This window comes from Stigmatopora argus, chromosome 1 (genome assembly GCF_051989625.1).
Source record: "Stigmatopora argus isolate UIUO_Sarg chromosome 1, RoL_Sarg_1.0, whole genome shotgun sequence".
In the NCBI taxonomy this organism is placed as follows: Eukaryota; Metazoa; Chordata; class Actinopteri; order Syngnathiformes; family Syngnathidae; genus Stigmatopora; species Stigmatopora argus.
Genome location: NC_135387.1, coordinates 31,315,852 through 31,341,480, shown reverse-complemented (window position 1 = coordinate 31,341,480; position 25,629 = coordinate 31,315,852). Strand labels below are relative to the sequence as shown.

Here is a 25,629-nt window from a genome sequence, read left to right as displayed (position 1 = left end):
ATACAAAAAGAGGACTAGTGAAAGGGGAAAAACATGCATATAATGAAAAATATCGAGAAAATCCGAAATATATGTAGGTATACAATTGAAATAGCACAAAAATGGTTCAAATAAATGACCTGTGAATGCGTGTCACGTCATGTGAAGCCTCCCCAAAGGAACACTGGCGCCCTCTGGTGGATTTGTTGGAGTAAAGCGCACTACCTGGCTGCAGACCTGCTTCGAATGCAGGGAGAAATTCATTTGAGTCGAGGGCAGAATCCTGAAAACACGGCCATCTTGCTAGGGGTGATTTCCCCCACCAAATTCAACGTCCAGACATTCAAATCAAGTCCTAACTAGCTTATTTTTTGCTTGTTTTATTTAGAAATGACTATTTGATCGATGTCATATCATCTGCATATTGACCCAGACGGAGCCAGACGTTCAATCCATTAGAATCTGAATGGCTGACAACGAAAATTGGACGTTTTAGGACCGACAGTCGGTGAAGGTGCCCCACTTGCCGTTTGTTCCCTAGTATTTGTAGTACTGCACACCGGCGAGGCTAAAACTCTATTTGAGCAAGTCGTTCCTCCGGCCATGAGGAACGTGAGCGCCCCCTCGCGGAAGCTTTCCCCCGCTCATCCCCCTAAACGGCTCAAGCCTTCTAATCCGGCCGCTTTGCGCTTTGGCCCCATTCATTCTTTGGCACCTGGGACCAAATTGGCTTCCTCCGCGTTCGCCAAGACGCACGCCGGACGGCCGGACGCCCGGACGCCACACGCCGGACGTCGTCCAACGACACCCGCGCCAACTTTTAGGGCCCCGCGGCCATCGCAGACGGGCTGAACTTCAGACATGGAGGCGGGCAAGAAAGGTAAGGCCGCCTGCTTATCTTTATGGAGCGTACGACTATTTTGGGGGGTTTAAATAACAAAAAATTAAAAAAACACTGAACCCCATGAAACCGGTCTTGACATTTTGCCTCACGTAGGCCACAAAGTCAAGGTTTAGAAATAGTTCAGGGGCCGAAACGTGGGCGCCGGCTCTCGCAGTTCAACGTGAGGATTGAACTGACCCAAATTGAACAGGAAGTGGCCTGGAAATGCTAAACCACAAGTTACCAACCGGAATGGGCGCAAGAATACTCTAAATTCTATTGATTGTACAGGAAGTGACTCAAGACGGGGCCCTAAAACATCAGTAAGTACAAAAAGTGCTGAGGGGTCCGTGGGAAACCACTTGCAATCAACAGGAAGGGACCCATAAACAGGAAGTGATCCCCAAATCCCCAGCAAGTGGCCCAAAATCCACAGGTAGGGTCCAGGACTCAACAGGAAATGAATTGGCCGTGAGCCAGGATGAAAAGGAAGTGACCTGCAAGACCGGGTTAGGAATTGGGCGGGGCACGGGAGGGGCCCCCAAATCAAGTCAACAGGAAGCGAACGATTGGGCGAGCGAATGAGCGGGAAGGCAACGTTCCGCCCTCCCATCGGGACTTTCACCGCTTTTTGTCAGATGGCCCCCCGGGGGGCGACGGAGGCCAGTCCGACACGCTGGGCTCCACGGGTTCCACCAAAAAGCGAGGGGGCGGGGCCAAGAAGGCGGTGCAGGCCAACCAATCGGCCCTGCGGGCCCCCCGGGCCCTTTGCTGCCTGACCCTCAGCAACCCTATCCGCATGGCGGCGCTGGCGCTGGTGGAGTGGAAGTATCCTTTGGGATGGAGGTGGGGCAAATGCAAAGGCCCGCCCACAGGGGGGGGACCGCCACCAAGCCAAGTCTGTCCGTCTGTCCGTCTGTCCGTCTGTCCGTCTGTCCGTCTGTCCGTCTGTCCGTCTGTCCGTCTGTCCGTCTGTCCGTCTGTCCGTCTGTCCGTCTGTCCGTCTGTCCGTCTGTCCGTCTGTCCGTCTGTCCGTCTGTCCGTCTGTCCGTCTGTCTGCCCGTCTGTCGGTCTGTCTGTCTGTCCGTCCGTCCGTCCGTCCGTCCGTCCGTCCGTCTGTCCATCTGTCCGTCTGTCTGCCCGTCTGCCCTGCTGTCCGTCTGTCCGTCCGTCTGTCCGTCTGTCCGTCTGTCCGCCCGTCCGCCCGTCCGTCCGTCTGTCCGTCTGTCCGTCTGTCCGTCTGTCCGTCCGTCCGTCCGTCCGTCTGTCCGTCCGTCCGTCCGTCCGTCCGTCTCTCCGTCTGTCCGTCTGTCCGTCTGTCCGTCTGTCCGTCTGTCCGTCTGTCCGTCTGTCCGTCTGTCCGTCTGTCCGTCTGTCCGTCTGTCCGTCCGTCCGTCCGTCCGTCCGTCCGTCCGTCTGTCCGTCTGTCCGTCCGTCCGTCCGTCCGTCCGTCCGTCCGTCCGTCCGTCCGTCCGTCCGTCCGTCCGTCTCTCCGTCTGTCCGTCTGTCCGTCTGTCCGTCTGTCCGTCTGTCCGTCTGTCCGTCTGTCCGTCTGTCCGTCTGTCCGTCCGTCCGTCCGTCCGTCCGTCCGTCCGTCCGTCCGTCCGTCTGTCCGTCCGTCCGTCCGTCCGTCCGTCCGTCCGTCCCTCTGTCCGTCCATCCATCCCTGGCCTTCCTTAACCACCACGTCCAGGCCTTTTGACATCTTCATCCTCCTGGCCATCTTCGCCAACTGCGTGGCCATGGGCGTGACCAAGCCGTACCCCGACGATGACTCCAACGCCAGCAACCATCAACTGGTGCGTTCTCGCCAAATTTCACACAGGCTACGAAGCTATATGCATGTACTCACAAGGGTTAGGCTACGTATAGAAGTACCCGACAGTAGAAGGTAGTACACACGTATACACATTTCTTGTCAAGGTACACGCAAGTGCGTTTACTTCCGCTACACGTAGTACCCGTAGCACCGGCGCACAGAAGCGGGGGTCCCCCAAACGCGGGTAAAGCTGTCCACAAAGGAGTCGAGCCCGGTGGGCGGCGGCAAAAGAGTTAAGCGACGGGTTTGGCTCAAAGGATTGGCCCGGCTGGGTTTAAGCGCTCGGTGGATGGGTTCAAGGGGTTAGTGGGCCGCCAGCGCCATCTGGAAGGGGGCGACGACCGTTGACTCTCTGGGCTTCCGCCCGCTCAGGAGCAAGTGGAGTACGTCTTCCTGGTCATCTTCACCATCGAGACTTTTACCAAGATTCTGGCCTACGGTCTGGTCATGCACCCCAGCGCCTACATCCGCAGCGGTTGGAACTTGCTGGACTTTGTCATCGTCATTGTGGGGTGGGTGCCGCCACGGTTGCCGCCATGGTCACTTAGGGGTGAAATGAGTTCCTAATCCGCCATTTTGACGTCCCCGTCAGGCTGTTCAGCGTGATCGCGGAGGCCATGACGGACCACAAGCCCGGAGAGGCCCACCACGCGGCCGGCAAACCCGGCGGCCTGGACGTCAAGGCGCTGAGGGCCTTCCGGGTCTTGAGACCTCTCCGATTGGTGTCCGGAGTGCCCAGTGGGTTTGCTTCTCCTCCTTAAACACCTCCCGGAGTACCCGCCCAGTGCCTTTCCTCCTCCTCCTTTCCCCCCCTCGCCGTTGTCGTCCCCCAGTCCTTCCCTTCGTGACCCTTTGCCGACGGCGGGCAGGTCTACAGATCGTGCTGAATTCCATCATGAAGGCCATGGTACCGCTCCTTCACATCGGCATGCTGGTCATGTTCGTCATCATCATCTACGCCATCATCGGCTTGGAGCTTTTCATCGGCAGGATGCACAAGACCTGCTTCTTCTCTAGCACGGGTGAGACGCCGGCACGCACGCCAACCAGCACGCCAACGCCAAAGGACATTTCTAAAGGTCCACCGATGGGTTGGATAACGCCAAGACACGATGTCACGACCTCTGGTTGGACCGTTTGCGGGCAGGCTTGATGGTGGAGGACGACCCGTCGCCGTGCGCCTTCGCCGGCAGCGGCCGCTTCTGCTCGGACAACGGGAGCGAGTGCCGGGGCAAGTGGGAGGGGCCCAACGGCGGCATCACCAATTTCGACAACATTTTCTTCGCCATGCTGACCGTCTTCCAGTGCATCACCATGGAAGGCTGGACCGACGTCCTCTACTGGGTAACGCCAATCGTCTCCCTCCTTCGCCGGCGGCTCACGTGGCGCGCCCGACCGACGTCCTTGGCTCCTCCCCCAGATGAACGACGCCATCGGTCACGGGATCCCCTGGGTCTACTTTGTCTCCCTGGTCATCTTTGGGTCCTTTTTCATCATCAACCTGGTTTTGGGAGTGCTGAGCGGGTAGGTCGGACGGACGCAAGTCCCTGTCCAATCAGGGTGGACGCGACTGTCCATTGGCTCCTCCTCCTCCTCAGAGAATTCTCCAAGGAGAGGGAGAAGGCGGTGGCTCGCGGAGAACTGCAGAAGGCCCAGGAGAGCAAGCAGATGGAGGAGGACATGATCGGCTACATGGACTGGCTCATCGAAGCCGAGGACGTGGACGAAGAAGGCAACAAACGTGAGTGGTCCCCAGGGTGGGGGCGCTTAAGCGCGCCTCTCTCTAACTCTCTCTTTTTGGCGCCCATCGGAAAGGAGCCGCCATCGCCAAGAAGAAGATGATGAAGAAGTTCGGCTGGTACAAACAGAGCGAGGACGGGGAATCGGACTCGGACGATGACATCGCCTACCTGGACGATGATAGCGGCTTCTGCGCTTCTCTCATGTGGGTATGGCGCCCAGCGGCGCCCAGCGCCGTCTCCAAATCAACGCAAGATAATGTGGTCCTGGAGTCGGAGGTCTGTCCTTTGTGAAGATCTTTCATTGGCGGTCTTTGTTTGACAGGGCCAAGATGATGGCCAACAGCTTCTGGTAAGTTCTCGGCCAGGAACCCGTCTCACCCACCTGAGGTCGCTGGCTTCTCATTTGCTACTTTCTTTGTTTTTGTCAGCGACCAACTGTGCCAGCTGAACCACACCTTCAGGAAGAACTGCCGCGTGGCCGTCAAGACCACCAACTTCTACTGGCTGGTCCTCCTCCTGGTCTTCCTCAACACGGTGGCCAGCGCCTCCGAACATTACGGACAGCCCAAGTGGTTGACGGAAATGCAAGGTAGGGAAGACCCGAGGGAAGGCCTCCTCAGATCCACGGGAAGGGCCCTGAAAAACCAGTCGGGATTGTCCCAGACCCGGTGAAAAGCGACCCGCAAACGGCCCCAAGACAAAGAGAATGTAGCGAAAGCGACCCATGAACGGTCTTGAACCCAAACGCCGGTGTTGTCCTTAGAGCGAGCCAATAAGATCCTGCTGCTGCTCTTCACGCTGGAGATGCTGATGAAGATGTACGCCTTTGGCCTGCAGATCTACTTCATGGCCCTCTTCAACCGTTTTGACTGCTTCGTGGTGTGCGGTGGCATCCTGGAGACCTTGCTGGTGGAGTCGGAGTTCATCCCGCCCATCGGCATCGCCGTGCTGCGCTGCATCCGCCTGCTCCGGATTTTCAAGATGACCCGGTGAAGGAACCGAGGGCGACCTGCCTGGCGATCTGCCTGGCGACTGCCCTGGCGGTTTTTAGCCCCGACTAACCTTTGACTCTTAACTACAGACACTGGGCCGCCCTGTCCGACTTGGTGAACTCTCTGCTCAACTCCATGAAAGCCATCTGCTCGCTACTACTCCTGCTCTTCCTCTTCCTCATCATCTTCGCGCTGCTGGGCATGCAACTCTTTGGCGGCAAATTCAACTTTGACGAGACGCAGATGAAGAGGAGCACCTTCGACTCCTTCCCTCAGGCATTGCTCACTTGTTTCCAGGTGGGCGTCCTCCATTTTGTGTCGGTTGCCTTGTTTTGAGGCGCTTCTTCTTCAATTCCGGCGCGCTCACGGGCCACTCCTCGTGGGTTCCAGATCCTGACGGGAGAGGATTGGAACGCCGTCATGTACGACGGCATCATGGCTTACGGCGGCCCGCTCTTTCCCAACATGGTGGTGTGCATCTACTTTGTCATCCTCTTCGTCTGCGGCAACTGTATCCTTTTTTTGGGTCCGCGGGGGAGGGGCGAGACTACGATGACTGATAGATTTATTATTAATACATTTTAATCAAACAGGGAGACATCTTTAACATACACTGGTTACAACTTGCAAGGAGAATCACTCCCGACTCGTCCTCGTCCAAGAGGATTCTGAAGAGCGGCGTCCTCCTCCGTCCATTTAGTCGCGCCTAATTCAAAACATCTAAAGTAATCTGATTCAAACGATTGCATAAGCTAACCGAATAACACCATCGAGGTTAAAAACAACTGCAACAATCATCGCATATCGGGTATTCGATTATCGCCATCTGCTCCGGAATCCAAGCCCAAGCAATTTAAGAGTCCTTTGCAGATCTTCATTGCGATCTTGCATCTGGGTAAAGGGTCAAGGTGTATCTCCCAGTAAACAGTCCTTGGAGCCGAGGATACGGTGAGGTGTTACGTCAACAAACTGGAGCCAGGAGGGTGACCTCGAGTTTGCCCCAGTCTCAAATTAAAGACACTCTTATACAAAAGTCATTAAAAAAATGCATACATCTATAATAGTATCCGGAATAACCCCAACAATGACTTAACGCCGGGCGTCCTCAGACATCCTGCTCAACGTCTTCTTGGCCATCGCCGTGGACAATTTGGCCGGGGGCGGCGGCGAGAAGAAAGTTGAGTGAGTGGTGGGCTCGCCGGGGGGGGGCGGGGAGTAGGCCATCTCGGGGGGCGGAGCTTAAGGGAGACCTTCCCATCGGCGTTTCTCACCAAGCCGGCCGGCCGTTCGTTTTCCAGGGAGAAAAAAGACGATGACGAAGACTGGGACGACGAAGACGAGAAAGAGGATGAGGACGGAGGAGTAGGTTTTCCTTTTTGTCGCTCGTTCGCTTTTTGTCATTCCACGGTCGAATAATAATGCCGGCTTTTCGTTACGCAGAACGAGGACGAAGACTGGCAGGAGAATGAGGAGCTGAGGGCCATCGAGGGCCTGGAGGGTACGAGCTTCGGCGGGATGGGCGTGGCCGGGCCGAGCCCCGCCCACCGGAAAAAAGCACTAACCCGCTCCGCCCCCTGGCAGGAGTGGCCCCGTTGAAGCCGGAGTTCTCTGGGCCCAAAGAGAAGATCGTGCCCATCCCCGACGGGAGTTCCTTCTTCATTCTGGGCAAGAAGAACTGGTGAGTCCAAAGGGTCTCCTTCATTTCTTCCCACTCCGTCGGGCCCGCTTAACTCCGGATGGGCGTCGATTTGTCACGTCGGGCGCTCTTTAACCTCCGTCAGCTTGCGGGTGGCCTGCCACAACCTGATCCACCACGCCTACTTCACCAACATCATCCTGGTCTTCATCATCCTGAGCAGCATCTCCCTGGCGGCCGAGGACCCCATCAAGTCGCACTCCTTTCGAAACATCGTGAGCCGGGCCGCCTCCCTTTTTCTTTTTTAGCCCCTCCCCAGAGACTCAAATGAGGTGCCCCGCCCCCTTCAGGTGCTGGGCTATGCCGACTACGTCTTCACGTCGGTGTTTACGGTGGAGATCGTGCTGAAGGTGAGGATCGGCTTCATCCGAATCAGGTTTTACTCAATCAGAGGCCGGATAACGATGGGTGTCTTTGCCAGATGACGGTGTACGGCGCCTTCCTGCACTCGGGCTCCTTCTGCAGGAACGCCTTCAACCTTCTGGACTTGCTGGTGGTCGGCGTCTCGCTCACGTCCTTCTTTCTTCAGTGAGTGGCCTCCGATGGGGCCTTCCCCGACCTTACTCGTCCTGGTTCTTTCTCCTGGCATTCGTCTACATTCAAATGCCCTCGCTCCCTCGCAGCTCCAGCGCCATCTCCGTGGTGAAGATCCTCCGGGTTCTCCGCGTCCTGCGACCCCTCCGCGCCATCAACCGGGCCAAGGGACTCAAAGTAGGTGGCCCGTCTTTGGCCCTTTTCCCAAGGACGCCCCCCGTTTGAACGTTGTTTTGGGGCGCAGAACGTGGTGCAGTGCGTATTCGTGGCCATCCGCACCATCGGCAACATCCTCATCGTCACCACGCTGCTGCAGTTCATGTTCGCCTGCATCGGCGTGCAGCTCTTCAAGGTCGGTGGGGTCGTCGGATGGCGACGCTGGTCCTCGCCACCATCTGACCATGGCCGTCATCTTTCAGGGGCGGTTCTACAGCTGCACGGACGAAGCCAAACACACTCCCGACGAGTGCAAGTCAGTCTCGCCGGTCTTTCCCGCGGCGGCAGCCAACGCGGCGGCGCTCGGTCCGTCCGTCAAGCAAGAGGTTCTTTGTCCTGCAGGGGGACGTTTGTGGTGTTCAAGGACGGCGACATGAACCACCCCATGGTGAAAGAGCGCGTATGGGAAAACAGCGACTTCAACTTTGACAACGTGCTGATGGGCATGCTGGCGCTCTTTACCGTCTCCACCTTTGAAGGCTGGCCGCAGTAAGTGGCGTGCGCCCGTCCGCCGTGAGGAGTTAGCCTAGCCTTAGCACCGACCCTCGCCCATGACCGCCCACCCTACCCGTAAGGCTCCTGTACCGCGCCGTGGACGCCAACGCCATCAACCACGGGCCCATCTACAACTACCGGGTGGAAATCTCCATCTTCTTCATCATCTACATCATCATCATCGCCTTCTTCATGATGAACATCTTTGTGGGCTTCGTCATCATCACCTTCCGGGAGCAAGGGGAGGCCGAGTTCAAAAACTGCGAGCTCAACAAGAACCAGGTGGGCCAAAATGATTGAGTATTTTTAGCCGCAGTGTCAATAACGAGTGCTATTTCTGTATTTTACACACACAAAGGACGCACCGTTTTAAAGACGCAGCCAGGCATGGCATATATATATTATTTATGGATGATTATCGAACCGTAATAGCGCTGGCTACGGAAGCAGCCCCAGACGCATCGAATAATCCGGCCCGCAAAGGGTATCAGATGCCATGCGCACGGAACTTCTTTCCAGATATCGATCCGCAGCGCTCGGATTCCGTTTTGGTGTGTTGACCCCAGCTCTCCAAGGACCAAAAGTGATAGGTTTATTAATTAGTCTTTAATAAAACAGAGAGACATCATTTGGCATATTCTAGCTACCAACTTGCAAGGAAAATCACTCCCGACTCGTCCTCGTCCAAGATGATGAGCCTTGAGTGGTTTGCTACTTTATTTTTCTTATTTCTTTTTTCGTGGGCGCAGCGGCAATGCGTGTACTACGCCCTGAAAGCGCAACCCATCAAGATCTACATCCCCAAAAACCCGTCGCAGCTGAAGTTCTGGAAGATCATCAACTCCAGCCAATTCGAGTACGTCATGTTTGTCCTGATTCTGGGGAACACGCTCACGCTGGCCGTGCAGGTGAGTCTGGTGTAAAATGACGCCCCCGCCGCCGCCCCTCCCTCCAAGCCACGCCCCCTCAGCTTCCGTGCGTGTGCCTCGGCAGCATTACGAGCAGTCCAAACTCTTCACGTCCATCATGGACCTCCTCAACATGATCTTCACCGTGGTGTTCACCATCGAGATGATCATCAAGTTGCTGGCTCTGCGAGTGCACGTAAGACCTGACCGTTCGCTCGCACCGGTGACCCCGCCCCAATTCCTTTTTCCCCCTCCCCCTTTTGCCCCCCACAGCATTATTTCATTGACCCGTGGAATTCCTTCGATGCACTGATCGTGGTGGGGAGCGTGTTGGACATCGCCGTCTCTGAGTTAAGCGTGAGTATGGCGCGCTCGGACGTCAGGCGGGCGCACTATCGCTTCCGCCGTTCCTTTGTCGGCCCCTCCTTTGTCGGCCCCTCCTGGTCGAGTAGAAGTCCCGTGCCGTCAATGGCGGCCAAAGAGTTAGCCGGCGAGTGACTTGAAATGAACAGAAATAGGGAAAATAGGCACATATGAATGCAGAAAAATCCCGGAAAGACCCCAAATCCTCCGAAAATGACCTGAACTCAACAGGAAGTGAAGCCCCTAAGCCTAATCCCGATCAAGAAAGGGCTGCCAAATGTACAGGGAGTGACCCTTAAGTGTCCCCAAGTGAACTGGTTGCCCGCCATTGATGGCGCCAGACGTCTAAGGGTTACTTTGGCGCGTGACCGGACGATTCGCCGAAAGATGTTTCGCCGAACGGACGTTTCGCCGAAACGGGATTTGCGCGTTCGCCCCGCCCCCGGATCGTGTGTGTGTATATGTTTTTCAACCTCGGGACAAAAAACAACACAATGAGAAACATTCCCACTTTTATTTGTTTAATAAAATAATAAATTAAACACTAATTTTTTCGGCGGAACATCCGTACGGCGAACTGTCCGTCCGAAGAAACGTCCATTCGGCGAAACGTCCGCCGGCGAAATGTCCGAGTACCACTTTGGCGAGCCCTCGGGTGACTAAAACGAGCTTTCTCCATTCTGGTTCTGGCTCTGGACCGGTCCGGATGTCTCCCTTGACTTTTGACTGCCGGCGGCAGGGCGGGGGAGGTCACGGCGAGGTAAGATCTCGGTGAGGCGTCCATCAAGTCTTCTGGGCTTTGTCCAAGGCTCCTTGGGGACTCCTCGGGGGCTCCTCCTGTTTTTTTCCAGGGCAAAGGCGAGAGCGGCAAAGTTTCCATCACCTTCTTCCGTCTGTTCCGAGTCTTGCGCTTGGTCAAACTTCTCAGCAAAGGCGAAGGCATCCGAACCCTCCTCTGGACGTTTGTCAAGTCTCTCCAGGTTGGGCGAAGACGGAAGAGTTGACCACCCCGACCCCCCAAAAAATGGCCATCGAGCCGAGTCTCCTTTCCGCTTTGCAGGCTCTGCCCTACGTGGGTCTGCTCATCGCCATGATCTTCTTCATCTACGCCGTCATCGGCATGCAGGTAAGTGGCGAGGTTTGGGATCGGTCGCCGGCGCTTTTGATCGACCACCTTTTGAGCTGAGACGCTTGTTACGGAATGTAGACCTTCGGGAAAGTGGCCGTGGACGACGACACGCACATCAACCGCAACTGCAACTTTCAGACCTTCTTCATGGCGGTCTTGGTCCTCTTCAGGTCAGCCTTCATTTCTTTCGCCGACTTCCATTTGTCCACCCCAGATTTTCAACTCCCGCATTTGGTCAGGTGCGCCACCGGAGAGCAGTGGCAGGAGATCATGCTGGCGGCGCTGCCGGGCCGCCGCTGCGACCCGGAGTCGGACACCGAGCCCGGCGAGGAGTACTCCTGTGGCAGCAACCTGTCCTACATCTACTTTATCAGCTTCTTCATGCTTTGCGCTTACCTGGTGAGTCCCCAAATCCATTGAGAAAAGGTATTGGCCCGTTTTGAGCTTGGTTTCAGCACATTTTGCACTGACAAAAGAAAGATTCTTTCTATTCTTTTGGTCTACGAGTGTCGTTGTGTAAGCGTTACAGGTTACAGGTTACCTAACCCTTGCCACCAAGGTCCAAATTGTCCGGATTACCAGACGTCCTTTCCTTTTCCCCACCGTCCAGATTATCAATTTGTTCATCGCCGTCATCATGGACAACTTTGAGTACCTGACCCGCGACTGGACCGTCCTGGGAACGCACCACCTGGACGAGTTCAAGAGGGTTTGGTCCGACTACGATCCGGAAGCCACGTAAAGAGCCGGCCCCCCTTCGGTCCTTTTTGCCAGAACCACCCACCCCGACGTCTCTTATATTGATTGATTGATTTGTGGCAGCGGGCGAATCAAGCACATGGACGTGGTGACCATGCTGCGGCGGATCCAGCCCCCCCTGGGTTTCGGGAAACTTTGTCCCCACCGGGTGGCTTGCAAAGTACCTTCACTTTACATTCCTCATCCTTGATTCCATTGAGAACTTCATTGGTTGTCTCAATGTCATTGAAAAATAGGCCCGTGTTTGGGGCCGGTCTTTACAGTTTCGCCCCCCCAAAAAACTGAAGCTAAAACTGTTCCATTTTTTCCCCCATTTCAGAGGCTGGTTTCCATGAACGTGCCGCTGCACCCGGACGGGACGGTCACCTTTAACGCCACCCTCTTCGCTCTGGTGCGCACGTCGCTCAAGATCAAGACTGAAGGTCGTCATTGATCTCGCACTCTCTACTGTGCAGTCCTATTTTTTTTTTTGTCCAGACGGAGACCCCGCCCTCTTTTTGATCCCCGCCAATGTCCCCCCAATTGTCTTTCAGGGGCCATCGATCAACAGAACGAAGAGCTCAAGCTGATCATCAAGAAACTGTGGAAGCGGACCAAGCCCAAGCTCATCGACGAGATCATTCCCCCCCCTCGAGGTAGATCGCAGCGGTCCCGGCCGGGTCGTGGTCGGCGCCGGCCAATTCCCAACTGCGTCGTCCCTCGGCAGGGGACGAGGTGACGTGCGGCAAGATTTACGCCAGCTTCTTGATTCAGGACTACTTTAAGAAATACCGCAAGAGGAAAGAGAGGGAGAGAAAGTCCAAGAAGAAGGACAAGGCCGCCTCCCTTCAGGTGAGCGCCGCCACGCCGATTCAAAAGACTCGGGAAGGCAAGGCGCCGTGCCCTGTCAGCAGGGGCTGCGGACGCTGCAGGACCTGGCGCCGGAGATGCGGCTGGCCATGGCCTGCGACCTGGAAGACGAAGAGGGCGCCGACGACATTTTCCACAGCGAGGGGGGCGAGGGCGGCGGGATCGGAACCATCCCCACCCCGCCGCCGGCCCAAACGCTGGAAATGGCGCCGACGACCGCCGGCGAGGTGGAGGCGGCGCAGGCTGTACCCAGCCCGATGCCGGGCCCCTCGCTAGAAGAGCCCGTGGTGACGGAACAACCGCTCCGGTCAGAGGTTCTTCTTCCTGGCAGGTGGGTGGCCATCCGCCAGTTCCTAGCTAGACCTAGTTAGCCCTGGCTAGCCCTGGCTAGCCCTAGCTAGCCCAAGCTAGCCCTAGCCAGCCCTAGCCAGCCCTAGCCAGCCCTAGCTAGCCCTGGCCAACCCTAGCCAACCCTAGCCAACCCTAGCCAGCCCTAGCCAGCCCTAGCTAGCCCTGGCCAACCCTAGCCAACCCTAGCCAACCCTAGCCAGCCCTAGCTAGCCCTAGCTAGCCCTAGCTAGCCCTAGCTAGCCATAGCTAGCCCTAGCTAGCCATAACTAGCCATAGCTAGCCATAGCTAGCCATAGCTAGCCATAGCTAGCCCCTAGCTAACCCTAGCGAGCCCTAACTTGAATTCCAGGCCACTTCCCGTTGAGTTAGGGTCTCGTCCGAGCAAAGTCAGAGTCAGCCAACCAGTTCACCAGGAAAAGATCCCAACATTAGAAGGATGTGACCCCGGTATGCCTCAAAACCAATAGCGAGTGACCCCAAATCAACAGAAGGTCATCTCCCACTTTAATAGGGATTGACTCGCTACTGATTTTGGGGCGTTTCTAGGTCACTTCCTGTTGACATCACCACTTTCTTGGAATTTTGGGCCATGTAGTTTCCTGTTGGTGGGGGACCCTTTCGGGCCACACCCAACCCATCTCTAAGGATTTTGGATCTGATGCGGATTTCAAGTCGCCACCTGTTTAACAATTGTGTGTCTGACAGGCCGGATTCGGCGAGCAACCTTCCTCCCCCTCCGGAAACGTTGGAGTTGATGGCGCAGGAGGCCTCTGTCGCCGTCCCCATCCCTGCGGTCCCCGTCCCCGTCTTCCCTGCCGCCGTCGCCGTCCCTGTCCCCATCCCCGTTGCCGTCCCCGTCGCCCCCCAGCAAGTCGCCGGCAACGAGGGAGAGCCTGCAAATGTGACCTTTGAGCCACTGTAAGTCGACGTACATCGCTGACGTTTGGCGCTAGCCCATCCACGCCGACGGCTCAGCTAGCGTTCTTTCTCCCCGTAGCTACTCGTACGCCGAGCCCGCCTCGCCTCTCCCGCCCGAGCCCATCTACGAGACGGAAGCGGCGCCCGCGGAGGACGCGGGGGTCCGCCCCACGCCCGTCTACGACGTCAACGGGCACTCGGCGTACGGGGAAAACGGCGGGAGAGACGTCGGCAACGGAAGTTACGTTAGCAACGGAGGTGACGTTAGTAACGGAGGTGATGTTAGCAACGGAAGTGACGTGGTCAACGGCTACAACGGAATTCACGGCGGCGCCAAGTTTGTCAGGAGGAGGCTTCTGCCCTCCGTTCCCAAAGGTTAACCGTAGAGATCGCTAGCATGTGTTGAGCGCTAGATGCTAACGCCGGTCGTTACATTTAGATGTCCTGGAAAAAACTGTATTTTCCTTGATTTGGCTTGCCGTTTGCCCTTTCAGGCCGTAAACCGGCGTTTAACTTCAAGTGTCTGAGGCCGCAGAGCAGCGTGGAGGAAATGGCCGTCCCGCCCAATTATCGGAGCCACGCCCCTCGACCCAGCTCCCGCCTCCAGGTAAAGCCGAGGGGCCGGCGGTTTGATCTCGCACCCTCCCCAAAAGACAGCCGTTCGGCTAAAGTTCCTCTTGTGATCTTGGACCCCAGACGCAGCAGAGCCTGGACTCCCGGCCCAGCAGCGCCTCGTCCTCGTCGTCGGCGTCGTGGGCTAACCGGCGGCGCGTGGCGGCCGGGAGCACGCCGGCCCCGGGCTTCGCGGCCCCATCCGGGCGGCGGGGCAAGCTGATCTACAGCCCCATGGTCCTGCTGGACGAATCCACTGGGTTGAGTCGGCCTCTGTGGGGCGAGGGCTCGGCCAGCCTCCCCGCCGGGGGCCGTCGCTCGCGCTACTGGGACGGGACGTCCACCTACGGCGGCTTGAGGGTCCCGCCCCCCGACCGGGGCTTGCTGGACCGAGGCAGCGCCGACAGTCTGGTGGAGTCGGTAAGTGTCGGGGTCTTTCGATTGAATGGAATGCCTGACCGTGTATCGTCATTATACAAGAAAAGCATCCTTTGCAGATCCTGATCTCGGAGGGATTGGGCATCTACGCCAAGGACCCCAAGTTTGTGAATTTTGCCAAGCGGGAAATCGCCGAGGCGTGTCACATGAGCCTGGACGAGATGGAGAACGCCGCCGCCGACCTGCTGGCCCGAAACGGCGGCCCCGTTTCGGCCTTGGAGGACCAGCTGGCCGACGAGATGAACTGCGTGGTCTCCTACTGACTTTTAAAACGTGCTTTTAGCCCGCCGCACTTAGCACTTGTCGTCCATTTCCTATTTTTTTCTATTTCCTTTGGACACCAATAAATGGATTTGCTGTAAATATCGCTTTCATTCACTTTAATTTTCAACTTGCGGACAAAATCTTCATGGACGCTCGGCCGAAAATCAACAGGAAATGACGTCAGCGGCCGCCAATTCAGCAGGAAGGGACCTAAAACGCCACCAAATCAAACAAATAGAAAAAATAATTAGGGAATGAAGTCATTTTACCAGTGACGGGCCGTCAGGTCAGGGCCTTCAAAGCCTTCTCTGCTGGCCTAAGAAATATCTGAATCATATATTCTATTTTGTCCATCAATACTTCCAAATGGTCTGTTAGCTTCCTTTCATTGCCTTTCCCCCCTGTTTGCACTGCTTCCAGATGTGTGTTTTCATATTGAAGCATTTAACCAATCACATTTCAGCCATTATTTGTTGCCAGGGTCAGAAATCTGCCTCAAGGCCTTCACAATCAGTTCTGCGGGCTCTGCTGCATTAAACAAGCGTCGCTAAGACTGTTGCTTTAACCAATCAGATTTCAAGTTGGCAACACCACAATGCCTTCTCGCAGGCGTAGGGACACGTCATCGCTTTCACCAAGCTAGTGATTAGCCAGAGCTACCAAACTGTATTTGGAGCGAGCTGCACAAGCAAATATATTGTTGTGTTGATTTAAAGCCATTTTCAAGACGGACTATGGCAGAAATACGACAGGACAGACTCCACTTTAGCATTAGCTTCGATGGCGATAGAAAAGAAGGAAGAAAGAAAGGAGGATGGATATTGTGTACAGTTAAAAAAGGATTTTTGGTGAGTAAAATATGGCTATATTCCGAAATCATATTTCCATTGTGGGCCCGGTTCTGATATCTGAAAAGCTCCAGTGTTTGTATTTAATCACTAAATGCTGCTAGGAAGTGGATTTTACCCCATTTTTGTGCATTGATTTTTTTTTATGTATCGCAGCTGTAGCTGCAGTAGAGGTTTTATAGCCATAAAAAATAGTTTTTGAGGGTTGGATTGATACGTTGAAGGCGCTACGAGAAAATGCACTGACCACCACTGATTTTTACACACCATTGAATTCCACGGCTATAATCGTATGAAATAAGCGATATAATTATATGCCGTTCATAACCAACATATTTTTAATTTGGTTAAAAAATATGTTTATTTTAAAGTCCACACTCCATTGACTCCAATGTTATGTTGACGAATGGCTCTGACGCAAGATGGCCGCCAAGGGATAACTGGCTCACGGCTCTAGCTGCCCCGGCCGTACGAGAACGGTGACAATTGGACCAGTTCCCGTGACGTCAGGTGCTCGTGACGCATCGGCCGGCTCTTCCTCTTGCTCGTCGTCCTCCCCGGGCTCTTCCGGAAGTCGATCCGCCTCCCTCCCCGCCCCTCTCATCCTCTTATCAGCAAGCGAGTCAGCGGCCAACATGGATGTCGTCAACCAGGTGAGCCTTTTTCTTTTCCTTTTTCTTTTGGTTATTCCTGTCAAAATAGAAGCTATGTCCTCTCACGTGCGCGTGCACGTTCCCTCGTACGTCGGTAAACGCACGTCGAAACCACCGGACGGATGCCGCAGCGCGCTCGCATGAGAATACGATGGGATGGGATTTAGCATTGATTTATTTATTTCTTTTGCACCCTGGCGCGTGCGCGTAGGGGTGATTGGCGTACGCGCGTGTGATGATGCTGCTGCAGTGTGAAGATGCGACAGATGCGCGTGCACGCCAAGCGTTTTAAAAAAAAAAACGAGTGTAAATGGATTCACCACAAGGACATTAGCGGGGACGTCAATTAGCCCGCTGTTGCTAGGACAACGAGCAGACTAGCGAGGCCCGATGACCCCCCCTGCTGCTCATTTTTTTTAACTCATTCCCCTCCCTTGACGGCGCCAGACGTCCAATCCGTTCCAAGTGGGAGGGCGGCAGCGAACGAACGTGATGCCGGCGCAAATTGGATTGGACGTCGACGCTAGCGATCAACTCGTGCCGTGGGACGTCTTTGATCGTCCGTGGGGGGAAGGGGGAGGGGGGGTAGCGGCCATCTTCTTTCTCTTCGACGGACGTGAGTACGTGCGTGCGGGTGGGCGGGCAGGCGGCCATTTACTCGATTGACGCTGCGCCTACTCTGCGGTTGTCGCATTCACCTGCGCCCCCCCCCCCCAAAATGGCGCCCCCCAAAGGACAAATATCGCCTCTCTCTCTCGCTCGATCTCTTTTCTTTCGGCGCCTTCGACAAATGGCTGCTGCGCCACTTAAGCCGCTTTGTCTAATTGGAATGTCAAGCGCACACGCGCACGTGCACGAGCAAATCCGCGGCAGCTTCGTTGGCCCATGATGCGGGGAGGGGCCAAAATATTGGAGGGAAATCCATGGCGTCACGACGTTCCGAACCACGCTGGGGCCCTCCGGGTCTAAACGGCTTGGACGTCATGAACGCGAGTCACTGAGTCTATGGACATCGCGGCGCCGGGATGATTGGACGCCACGTGATTGGTCCAGTGGCGGGAGTCATTTATTTGTGTCAACGGGCCCCTTAAGTTGGAAAAGGGTGCCTGTGAGGGAGCTGAGTGAAATATTTTAACGTCAAAGCACAAAATGATCATCTCACGTCAGGGTTGGTGGTCACAAATGGCGCCGAGACCCCCTAATTGGCCAGCCAAAATGGATACAAAAACAATTGGAAATGAAAATAGAGAAGATTCCTAACTGGCTACTCCACCATCCGATAAACACGCTCCCCAGCTTCAAAACGAGAGCCAGAGAAATCATGCTTTTATTTTGAAGTCTGCGTCCACGGCGAGCGACTTCCTCCCGGCGTAGTGCCTGGTGATTTCAAATTGTCTATCGTTTGTGTTTGCCGTCGGACGACTGATAGATCTATAAAAACCGCTTCGAGAGCAGGTTAAGAGAGAGTGAGATCAATTTAATAGGAAATGGGTTTATTACCAGACTGCAGGATGGGGAGAGAGCTCGAACAGGTGTGAAACGCTCACAATCTGTTGTCCTTGCAACTCTCTCCGAATGAACAGTCAGTCTTTATATAGGAAAACAGGGTATAGTATAGTTTCTATGACAACGACCAAACTTTGGGTAAATTCTGATGAATCGCTCTCAAGTTTCTGTGATTACGATGTTGCTATACTTACAAAAACTGATACAATATGAACAAGCAATTGCCAAACGTCTTTGTCATCTTATCTTACAATCTTATCTTACAACGACCCTTATTTTGAAGGGCGACGCCACTGACTTGTACCTTTTTGCGTTTGACAGTTGGTGGCCCAAGGACAGTTCACGATAATCAAGCAACCCTTGGGGTTTATCAAAGTCCTCCAATGGGTAAGTCTCTCTCTCCTTTCAGTTTCAGCCACTGACCAAAAACCAACGCCGTTTGGCGCTTTCTCACCGAGTGACCTTTGACACATGGGCCGCCACGGACGGTCGAGGCGGACGTCATGACGCCCCACGCGCCAAACGATACCTTGGCCGGCAGGGGGGGTTTCGTTGACAGATGGTCGAGCGCCTGGCCGAGATTAATAGCTGGATTTTCCGTCCAATCGGCTCGGCCTGTCCGTGTGGCCGGGCGTGGCTAAAAATAGTCTAATCTTCCGCGTTTTATCTTTGCCTTTGTGTCACTTGCCGAGTCTCCGCAAAGCTCCGAGCTAAGCTAACCTGGATCGGCGTCGACTGGGGGGGTGGGGGGTTGTTATTTTGTAGTCACTTCCTGTTCATTGGTCATTTCCTGTACATTTTGGAGCATCTTCATGGCATTTCCTGGAACTTGTATGTTGATTTTAGGGCATTTTGGGTACATTTCCTGGAACTTTTGGATCATTTCCTATTGGGTTTTGGGCCGTTTACCTTTCATTGTTTATTATGGGTCATACACGGAAGCACTTCCTGTGCATTTAGGAGCATATTGGCATATACCCCTACCTGTACATTTTTAAAAATATTTGTTTCTGTTGAATTAACGGCGTTTTTGTAGTCATTTTCTTTTCATTTGGCCACCTGGTGTTGATTTGTGGGGTATTTACGGGTCATTTTTTGGGTGCCTTCCTGTACATTTTGGGGAATTCCGTGGTCACTTACAATTTTTTTTCGACCTCTTTATTTAAGTGCATTTTTGGGGTCACTTTTGTACATTTTTTTTCTTTTCCAGGTGATTTTAGGGCATTTTGGGGTTACTTTCTGTTCACTGGTGATTTTTTTTGGTTGATTTTGGGGTCACCTCCTGCACTTTTGAGCTTATTTCCTCCATTTTTTTCTTGCATTTTCGGGTCACACTGTTTTCGTTGGTCCCCTACTGTCCATTTTCATTTCAAGGTAGATTTTGGTCAGAAAAAGTGGTTTGATTTGTGATAGGTTTATTATTAATATACTTTAATCAAACAAGGAGACATCTTTAAACATACACTGGCTACAACTTGCAAGGAGAATCACTCATAACTCGTCTTCGTTCAAGAAGATTCTGAAGAGCGGCATACTCTTCTCTCCATTTAGTCGCGCCATACTCAAAACATTTAATGTAATCTGATTCAAACAATTGCATAAGCTAACCGAATAACACCATTAAGGTCAAAAAACAACTGTGATTATCGCCATCTGCCGGAATCCAAGTCAAAGCAATTTATGAGTCCCTTGTAGATCTTCATTGCCAACTCAGATCAACAGTCTCTATATAGTAACATCCCAGAATAACATTCCCTCCTGTTTTTTTCTTGCATTTTCGGGTCACTCTTTCTTCGTTGGTCTCCTACTGTCCATTTTCATTTCAAGGTACATTTTGGTCAGAAAAAGTGGTTTGATTTGAGTGGGAACGTCCCATGTTTAAGGGTGTCCGTCTGTGTTTGCGCCGGCAGATTTTCGCCATCTTCGCCTTCTCCACGTGCGGAAGTTACTCGGGCATGTTCAAGATGAGCGTGGAGTGTAAAAACCGCTCGGAGAGCGACCTGGGCATCGAAGTACAATTCGAATATCCCTTCAGGTAGGCCAAGTCAACTACATTTTGGTCAAATCATCTGTGCTTTTTGGCCTAAAACGTCATGTTCCCTTGCGTGGCCTCCAAACACAAAAGAACGTACATGTTGTTTCAGGCTCCATCAGGTTTACTTTGACGCGCCCACCTGCAAAGGCGGCAACCCCGAGCGTCTCTTCCTGGTGGGCGACTACTCGTCCTCGGCCGAGTTTTTCGTCACCATCGGCGTCTTCTCCTTCCTCTACTCCATGGCGGCGCTCTCCGTCTACTGTTTTGTGCTGGAAAAGTACCGCGAGAACAACAAGGGCCCGCAGATCGTGAGTGGGCGGGGCAACCGGGGACAACCGGGGGCAACCGGGGGGCGGGGCCCCGGCCGTAGCCTGACTCCTCGCCCCTTCCACGCCAGGACTTTGCGGTGACGGCGGTGTTCTCCTTCATGTGGCTGGTGTCGGCCTGCGCCTGGGCCAAGGGTTTGTCGGACGTGAAGACGGCGACCGATCCCGAGCGGGTCATCACCCTGATCGCCGCCTGCGAGGAGCGGGAGAACCGTTGCCGCGAGGTCTACGACCCCAAGGTCTCGGGGCTCAACACCTCGGTGGTGAGTGGCCGTGGGCCTGGTTCGTTCGAGAACCAAACCCAAAGCCTTGACCCTGAGCCCCGACCACCCCGTCCCACCAAAAAACCACAGGCTTTCGGCTTCATCAACCTGATCCTGTGGCTGGGCAACCTGTGGTTCGTCTTCAAGGAGACGGGCTGGATGGCGGCCTTCGCCGGGACGTACGTGCCGTCGCAGGAGAAGCAACCGGCCCCCGACGCCTACGGCCAGCAGCAGCAACAACAGCAGCAGCAGGACCCCTACGCCGGCTCCCAGGGGGGGTACCAGCCCGAGTACGGCCAGCAGGGGGGGTACAACGAGGACGCCGGGTACGGCCAGGGCTACGAGCAGCAGCCCACCTCCTACTCCAATCAGATGTGAGCCCCGCTGACGGTGAGTGACAAGGGTTGACGGGATCGGGCCCAAATTCCCACCTTCCGCGTCCCCCAGGAGAGGCGTGCTAAGCTAATTGATCGCTCTCCATTGAGAATGAGGGTTTAAGGGCGAAGGAAAATGATGGATTAATTATTAATAGAATTTAATCAAACGGGAAGACATCTTTAAACATACACTGGTTACAACTTGCAAGGAGAATCACTCCTAACTCGTCTTCGTTCAAGAGGATTCTGAAGAGCGGCATGCTCTTCTCTCCATTTAGTCGCGACATACTCAAAAGATTTAATAGAATCTGATTCAAAACAATTGGATAAGCTAACCCAATAACACCCTTAAGGTCAAAAAACAACGGCTCATATTAGATCGAAACCAAAACACCTGCGTAAGAATTTGCAGTATAAGCATAATCATTTCTTTAGAAGGTAAACTGCCAGCATCCAAGTCAAAGCAATTTATGAGTCCTTCGCAGATCTTCATTGCGAACTTGCATCTGGGTGTCTGGCTTGCGAGGTCTATCTCAGTCCTTGGAGGGTCAACAAGCTGGAGCCAGCTGTCCTGGAGGGTGACCTCGAGTTTGCCCCAGTCTCAAATTAAAGACACTCTTATACAATGTTCCCTCTAATTTTTGGTTTGTCTGGGCAGAAAGACAACCTCCCTGAGCACACCGAGTACCGGTGTGAGCAACATCATCATTGCTCGCTATGGACACACACCAGTAGCACACCTGCCATAAGCAGGTGCATGTTTACTACTCATAAATAATTTAGTCATAATAAAATGTAATGATTAATATCTATGAATGGGTGGCCCGGCGGATGAGCGGTTCGCGCGTCGGCCTCACAGCTATAAATAAAAAATAAATAAAAAAAGGGATTTTATTTTGTGCGCTCCATATGATTTGCTGTGCGCGGAGAAGACGAGAGTAGTGCGCAATTGCGCACCACGCGCGCAGCTTAGAGGGAACATTGCTTATACAAAAGTAATTAAAATGCATACAGACGCTCCCCTACTTACGAACATTCGAGTTACGAACAACGGTACATACGAACATGTCTGCGCATAGGTTTTTTTTTCCCCAAGATGGTGCCGTCACACGGAAGCCAGTGACAGTAGCTCTGTATATTCTTATGTTTTTCGTGTTTTACAGCCCTTAATATTTCTTAATACATTCCTCTTTACCTTTACTTTGTACTTTATACTTTTTACTTGAATGTTTTTACAACTTTCTTTGTTCTGTGAGCCTGGCTTCTTTCGGCTCCTTCTTGTAGTGCTTCTTTCCGCTACTAATACCGACGACGCCTGGCGCTGTGAGAGCTCAGCTCACCCAGCATCCACCTTCCTCTGCCCAGTTCGTTGCAGTGCGGAAGTGCGTGAACGTATCTCCAGTGCGCAAAGAACCTTTTTATCATGAAATATCCCGTGCATCCATTATTCAATAGGGTTGGTGAAAAGCGAAAGGCTTCTAGTGAGGGTGGTAGTGCAAGGAAGAGGCAAGCCATTTTATTTGAAACGAAAGTGGCAATAATAACAAAGCTTGGTGCGCGTGAGAAAATGGTGAGCGTTGCACGGGAATACAACTTGAATCATTCGACGATCGTTCGTTAAATGTTTTTTTCAGTGCAAACCAATGCAGGTTACTTATACAAGCCTTAAACATACAAATGCACTTACATAAACCTTCAATATACTTATATAGGCCTTAAACATAAATTATAATACAAAATATAGCACTGAATCAACTTACAAACAAATTCAACTTACGAACAATCGCTCGGAACCTAACTCGTTCTTAAGTAGGGGAGTGTCTGTACATCTATAATATTATCCAGAATAACCCCAACAGCAAAAGTATTTGTGTGTGATTTTTTTTCTTCTCCTCTTTTTGTTGTTGTTGAAAAAGAAAGACTTGACCTTCTCATTTGTGCTCATCTTTGCAGGCCGAGTTGGCCGGCGCTGGCGTTTCTGCACTCGTCTCTTAGTCTCTTTTGTGTACATGTCAGTTGACTTGAGTGGAGTGGAGTGGAATGGAGTGGGCGGGCTTTGGGGAGGGAAAGGGGCGGGGCATGGGATGGGCAGAGCAGGGGGCGCTCTTTGCTGTAACATGATGTTTCTTCTCGTGATGTATTTAAGTGTAGAAGACGACGGACGGACGGGGGGGACGGACGGCGAGAGGGCCTCGGCGTCCCTCGCTCGTCCCTCGGCTGGCGCCGGAAAAACTTGAATACAAAAACCAAAACATTCATGCGTTGGAGAGGAAAAAAAATAAGACTACTTCCGGGGAGGAACAACCTAGTTCGATTTGACTGGAGAGAATGTATTGTCTGTGCTGTGTAAATATCCACGCTCTAATATGCTATCTGTATAGAAATAGAACTATATCATTTGCCGGGATCCCGGTTTTTTTCTTCCCCCGCCCGGTTTTTGGTCCATTCGCGCTCACGGAACGGGGAGGATCGGTTCCAGGCGGGGATAAAATCCTTCCAAGAGGCCCCTATTATAGGAAAGGGAGTTTTGCCAAGCATCCCCACCGGGAGAGCCCAAATAAGATGACACACCCAGAAACTGCGTATGACGAAATTGGTAGTGCTTCCCAACAAGGTGCGTTTACTCGGCAAAAGACCTAAATAAGTGATAGTTACGGACTCGTAATTTGGCGTTCTGCTGTTATGGATACAGGTCACTTACCTCTCACTGTCTTTCACTTACCTTCAGTCAGCCAGTAGGAGGCAGATCTCCACCCAAACATCTTTTCATATGACCTCAGAAGGGAATGTGTGTTGTGTTACCGCAAATTTCGAGTTCTGATGGATGTGGGGGGGAAAAAACTGTCCTCAAGCCTATTTGTCCGTACTTTGAACAATCGAACACCACGAAAACTAAAAAAATAATCCTGGACTTTCGCAAACACGGCACAGATCTGGCCCCACTCCTCATAAATGGAGTATGTGTAGACAGGGTCCAGTCCTTTAAATTCCTGGGGGTCCACGTCACGGATAAGCTCTCATGGTCTACAAACATCACGGCAGTGGTGAAGAAGGCTCAGAAACGACTCCATTTCCTCAGGGTACTTAGGAAGAACAACTTGGGCACCAAGCTTCTGATAACCTTCTATAGAACCACTGTAGAGAGCATCCTGGCGTACAGCATCACAGTGTGGTACGCCGGAAGCACGGCGGCAGACAAAAAGGACATGCAGAAAGTGATTAACACTGCCCAGAGGATTGTCGGCCGCTCTCTGCCCTCACTGGAAGACATTGCCAGCCCTCGTTACCTCAGCAGAGCCAGGAACATCATAGGGGACCCTTACCACCATGGTCACAATCTGTTCCAGCTGCTGCCCTCTGGCAGACGCTATAGGTCCCACAAAGTACGGACAAATAGGCTTAAGGACAGTTTTTTTCCCCCCACATCCATCAGAACTCTAAACTTGCGGTAACACAACACACATTCCCTTCTGAGGTAATATGAAAAGATGTTTGGGTGGAGATCTGCCTCCTACTGGCTGACTGAAGGTAAGTGAAAGAGAGTGAGAGGTAAGTGACCTGTATCCATAACAGCAGAATGCCAAATTACAAGTCCGTAACTATCACTTATTTATGTCTTTTGCCAAGTAAACGCAGCTTATGAAGAAGCACCACCAATTTCGTCATACGCAGTTTCTGGGTGTGATGACAAGTAGGCTTTTGTTGTTGATGATGACGACAGGGCCTATGTCAGATTATTATAATATTATTATTTGTGGGACCTATAGCGTCTACCAGAGGGCAGCAGCTGGAACAGATTGTGACCAGGGCGGTAAGGGTCCCCTATGATGTTCCCGGCTCTGCCGAGGTAACGAGGGCCGGCAATGTCTTCCAGTGAGGGCAGAGAGCAGCCGACAATCCTCTGGGCAGTGTTAATCACTTTCTGCATGGCCTTTTTGTCAGCCGCCGTGCTTCCAGCGTACCACACTGTGATGCAGTACGCCAGGATGCTCTGGTTCTATAGAAGGTTATCAGAAGCTTGGTGTCCAAGTTGTTCCTCCTAAGTACCCTGAGGTAATGGAGTCGTTTCTGAGCCTTCTTCAACCTTCAGATCTGGAAATATGTGCTCTTATATTTAGGAAAAATGTCCAGTTCAAGAAATAGATGGAGTTTGCCCCCCCCCAAAAAATGTATAAGTCACCCAAATTGACACATAAATGCCCCAGAATCAATAGGAATTAAGAGAAAATGAAGGGGAAGTGAGCTAGAAATGCCCCAGAATTAGCCAGAAGGGAATAATAAAGCAAAAATTGATCGTTATTATTGTTATTATCAGCTTAATTGGGCCCTCCCGACGTCGTTCCCTTTCATACCCTTCCCCCTTCTCCGTTTCTTTTCCATCCGTTGATTCGTCCCCCTTGTCGGGCAGTTTTGATTCTCTCTGTGTAGCTCTTCTAAATATGCGGAAATGAAACGAAATATACTCTGTGCTTAGTGGTGAATGACAACGTCTTGTGACACACCTGGGGATTCGTGCCGTGTTTATCGTGGATGACGTACGTACGTAGACATACCGTTAGTATCGCGGAGAACATCCACCGTTCGTTCCGCTGTATTCTTACTCTGTGTGAAACGAAAACAACGGGAAATAAACTTGAAATTATTCTCTTCAAGTGGAAGCTTTTCTTCACTTTC

The 25,629-nt window shown here is 53.0% G+C and overlaps 2 protein-coding genes across 2 annotated transcripts; both read left to right on the top strand.

Moving 5' to 3' along the window:
* Nucleotides 1-654: 654 nt before the first annotated feature.
* Nucleotides 655-15,046, top strand: LOC144087046 (voltage-dependent L-type calcium channel subunit alpha-1D-like). The gene is made up of 46 exons (XM_077617321.1): nucleotides 655-859; nucleotides 1,501-1,690; nucleotides 2,556-2,661; nucleotides 3,054-3,193; nucleotides 3,274-3,419; nucleotides 3,551-3,703; nucleotides 3,829-4,025; nucleotides 4,102-4,205; nucleotides 4,280-4,422; nucleotides 4,497-4,626; nucleotides 4,746-4,772; nucleotides 4,852-5,012; nucleotides 5,187-5,412; nucleotides 5,505-5,712; nucleotides 5,806-5,926; nucleotides 6,525-6,597; nucleotides 6,714-6,777; nucleotides 6,856-6,913; nucleotides 6,997-7,093; nucleotides 7,197-7,326; nucleotides 7,402-7,461; nucleotides 7,533-7,639; nucleotides 7,735-7,822; nucleotides 7,890-7,997; nucleotides 8,065-8,117; nucleotides 8,204-8,350; nucleotides 8,437-8,638; nucleotides 9,106-9,264; nucleotides 9,350-9,460; nucleotides 9,538-9,621; nucleotides 10,367-10,387; nucleotides 10,479-10,607; nucleotides 10,688-10,753; nucleotides 10,835-10,926; nucleotides 10,996-11,155; nucleotides 11,367-11,494; nucleotides 11,579-11,675; nucleotides 11,835-11,937; nucleotides 12,049-12,150; nucleotides 12,222-12,346; nucleotides 12,406-12,695; nucleotides 13,421-13,633; nucleotides 13,713-14,008; nucleotides 14,128-14,240; nucleotides 14,330-14,665; nucleotides 14,743-15,046. Exons 1-46 carry the CDS (start codon nucleotides 841-843, stop codon nucleotides 14,944-14,946), a joined length of 6,087 nt encoding a protein of 2,028 aa, XP_077473447.1. The 5' UTR covers nucleotides 655-840; the 3' UTR covers nucleotides 14,947-15,046.
* A 1,272-nt stretch (nucleotides 15,047-16,318) lies between these two features.
* LOC144087056 (synaptophysin-like) lies at nucleotides 16,319-23,549 on the top strand. Its single transcript, XM_077617332.1, has 7 exons — nucleotides 16,319-16,448; nucleotides 18,276-18,341; nucleotides 19,865-19,989; nucleotides 20,099-20,297; nucleotides 20,387-20,578; nucleotides 20,669-20,968; nucleotides 22,909-23,549. The coding sequence occupies exons 1-6, from the start codon at nucleotides 16,431-16,433 to the stop codon at nucleotides 20,954-20,956; spliced, it is 888 nt and encodes a 295-aa protein (XP_077473458.1). The 5' UTR covers nucleotides 16,319-16,430; the 3' UTR covers nucleotides 20,957-20,968; nucleotides 22,909-23,549.
* Nucleotides 23,550-25,629: the final 2,080 nt, after the last annotated feature.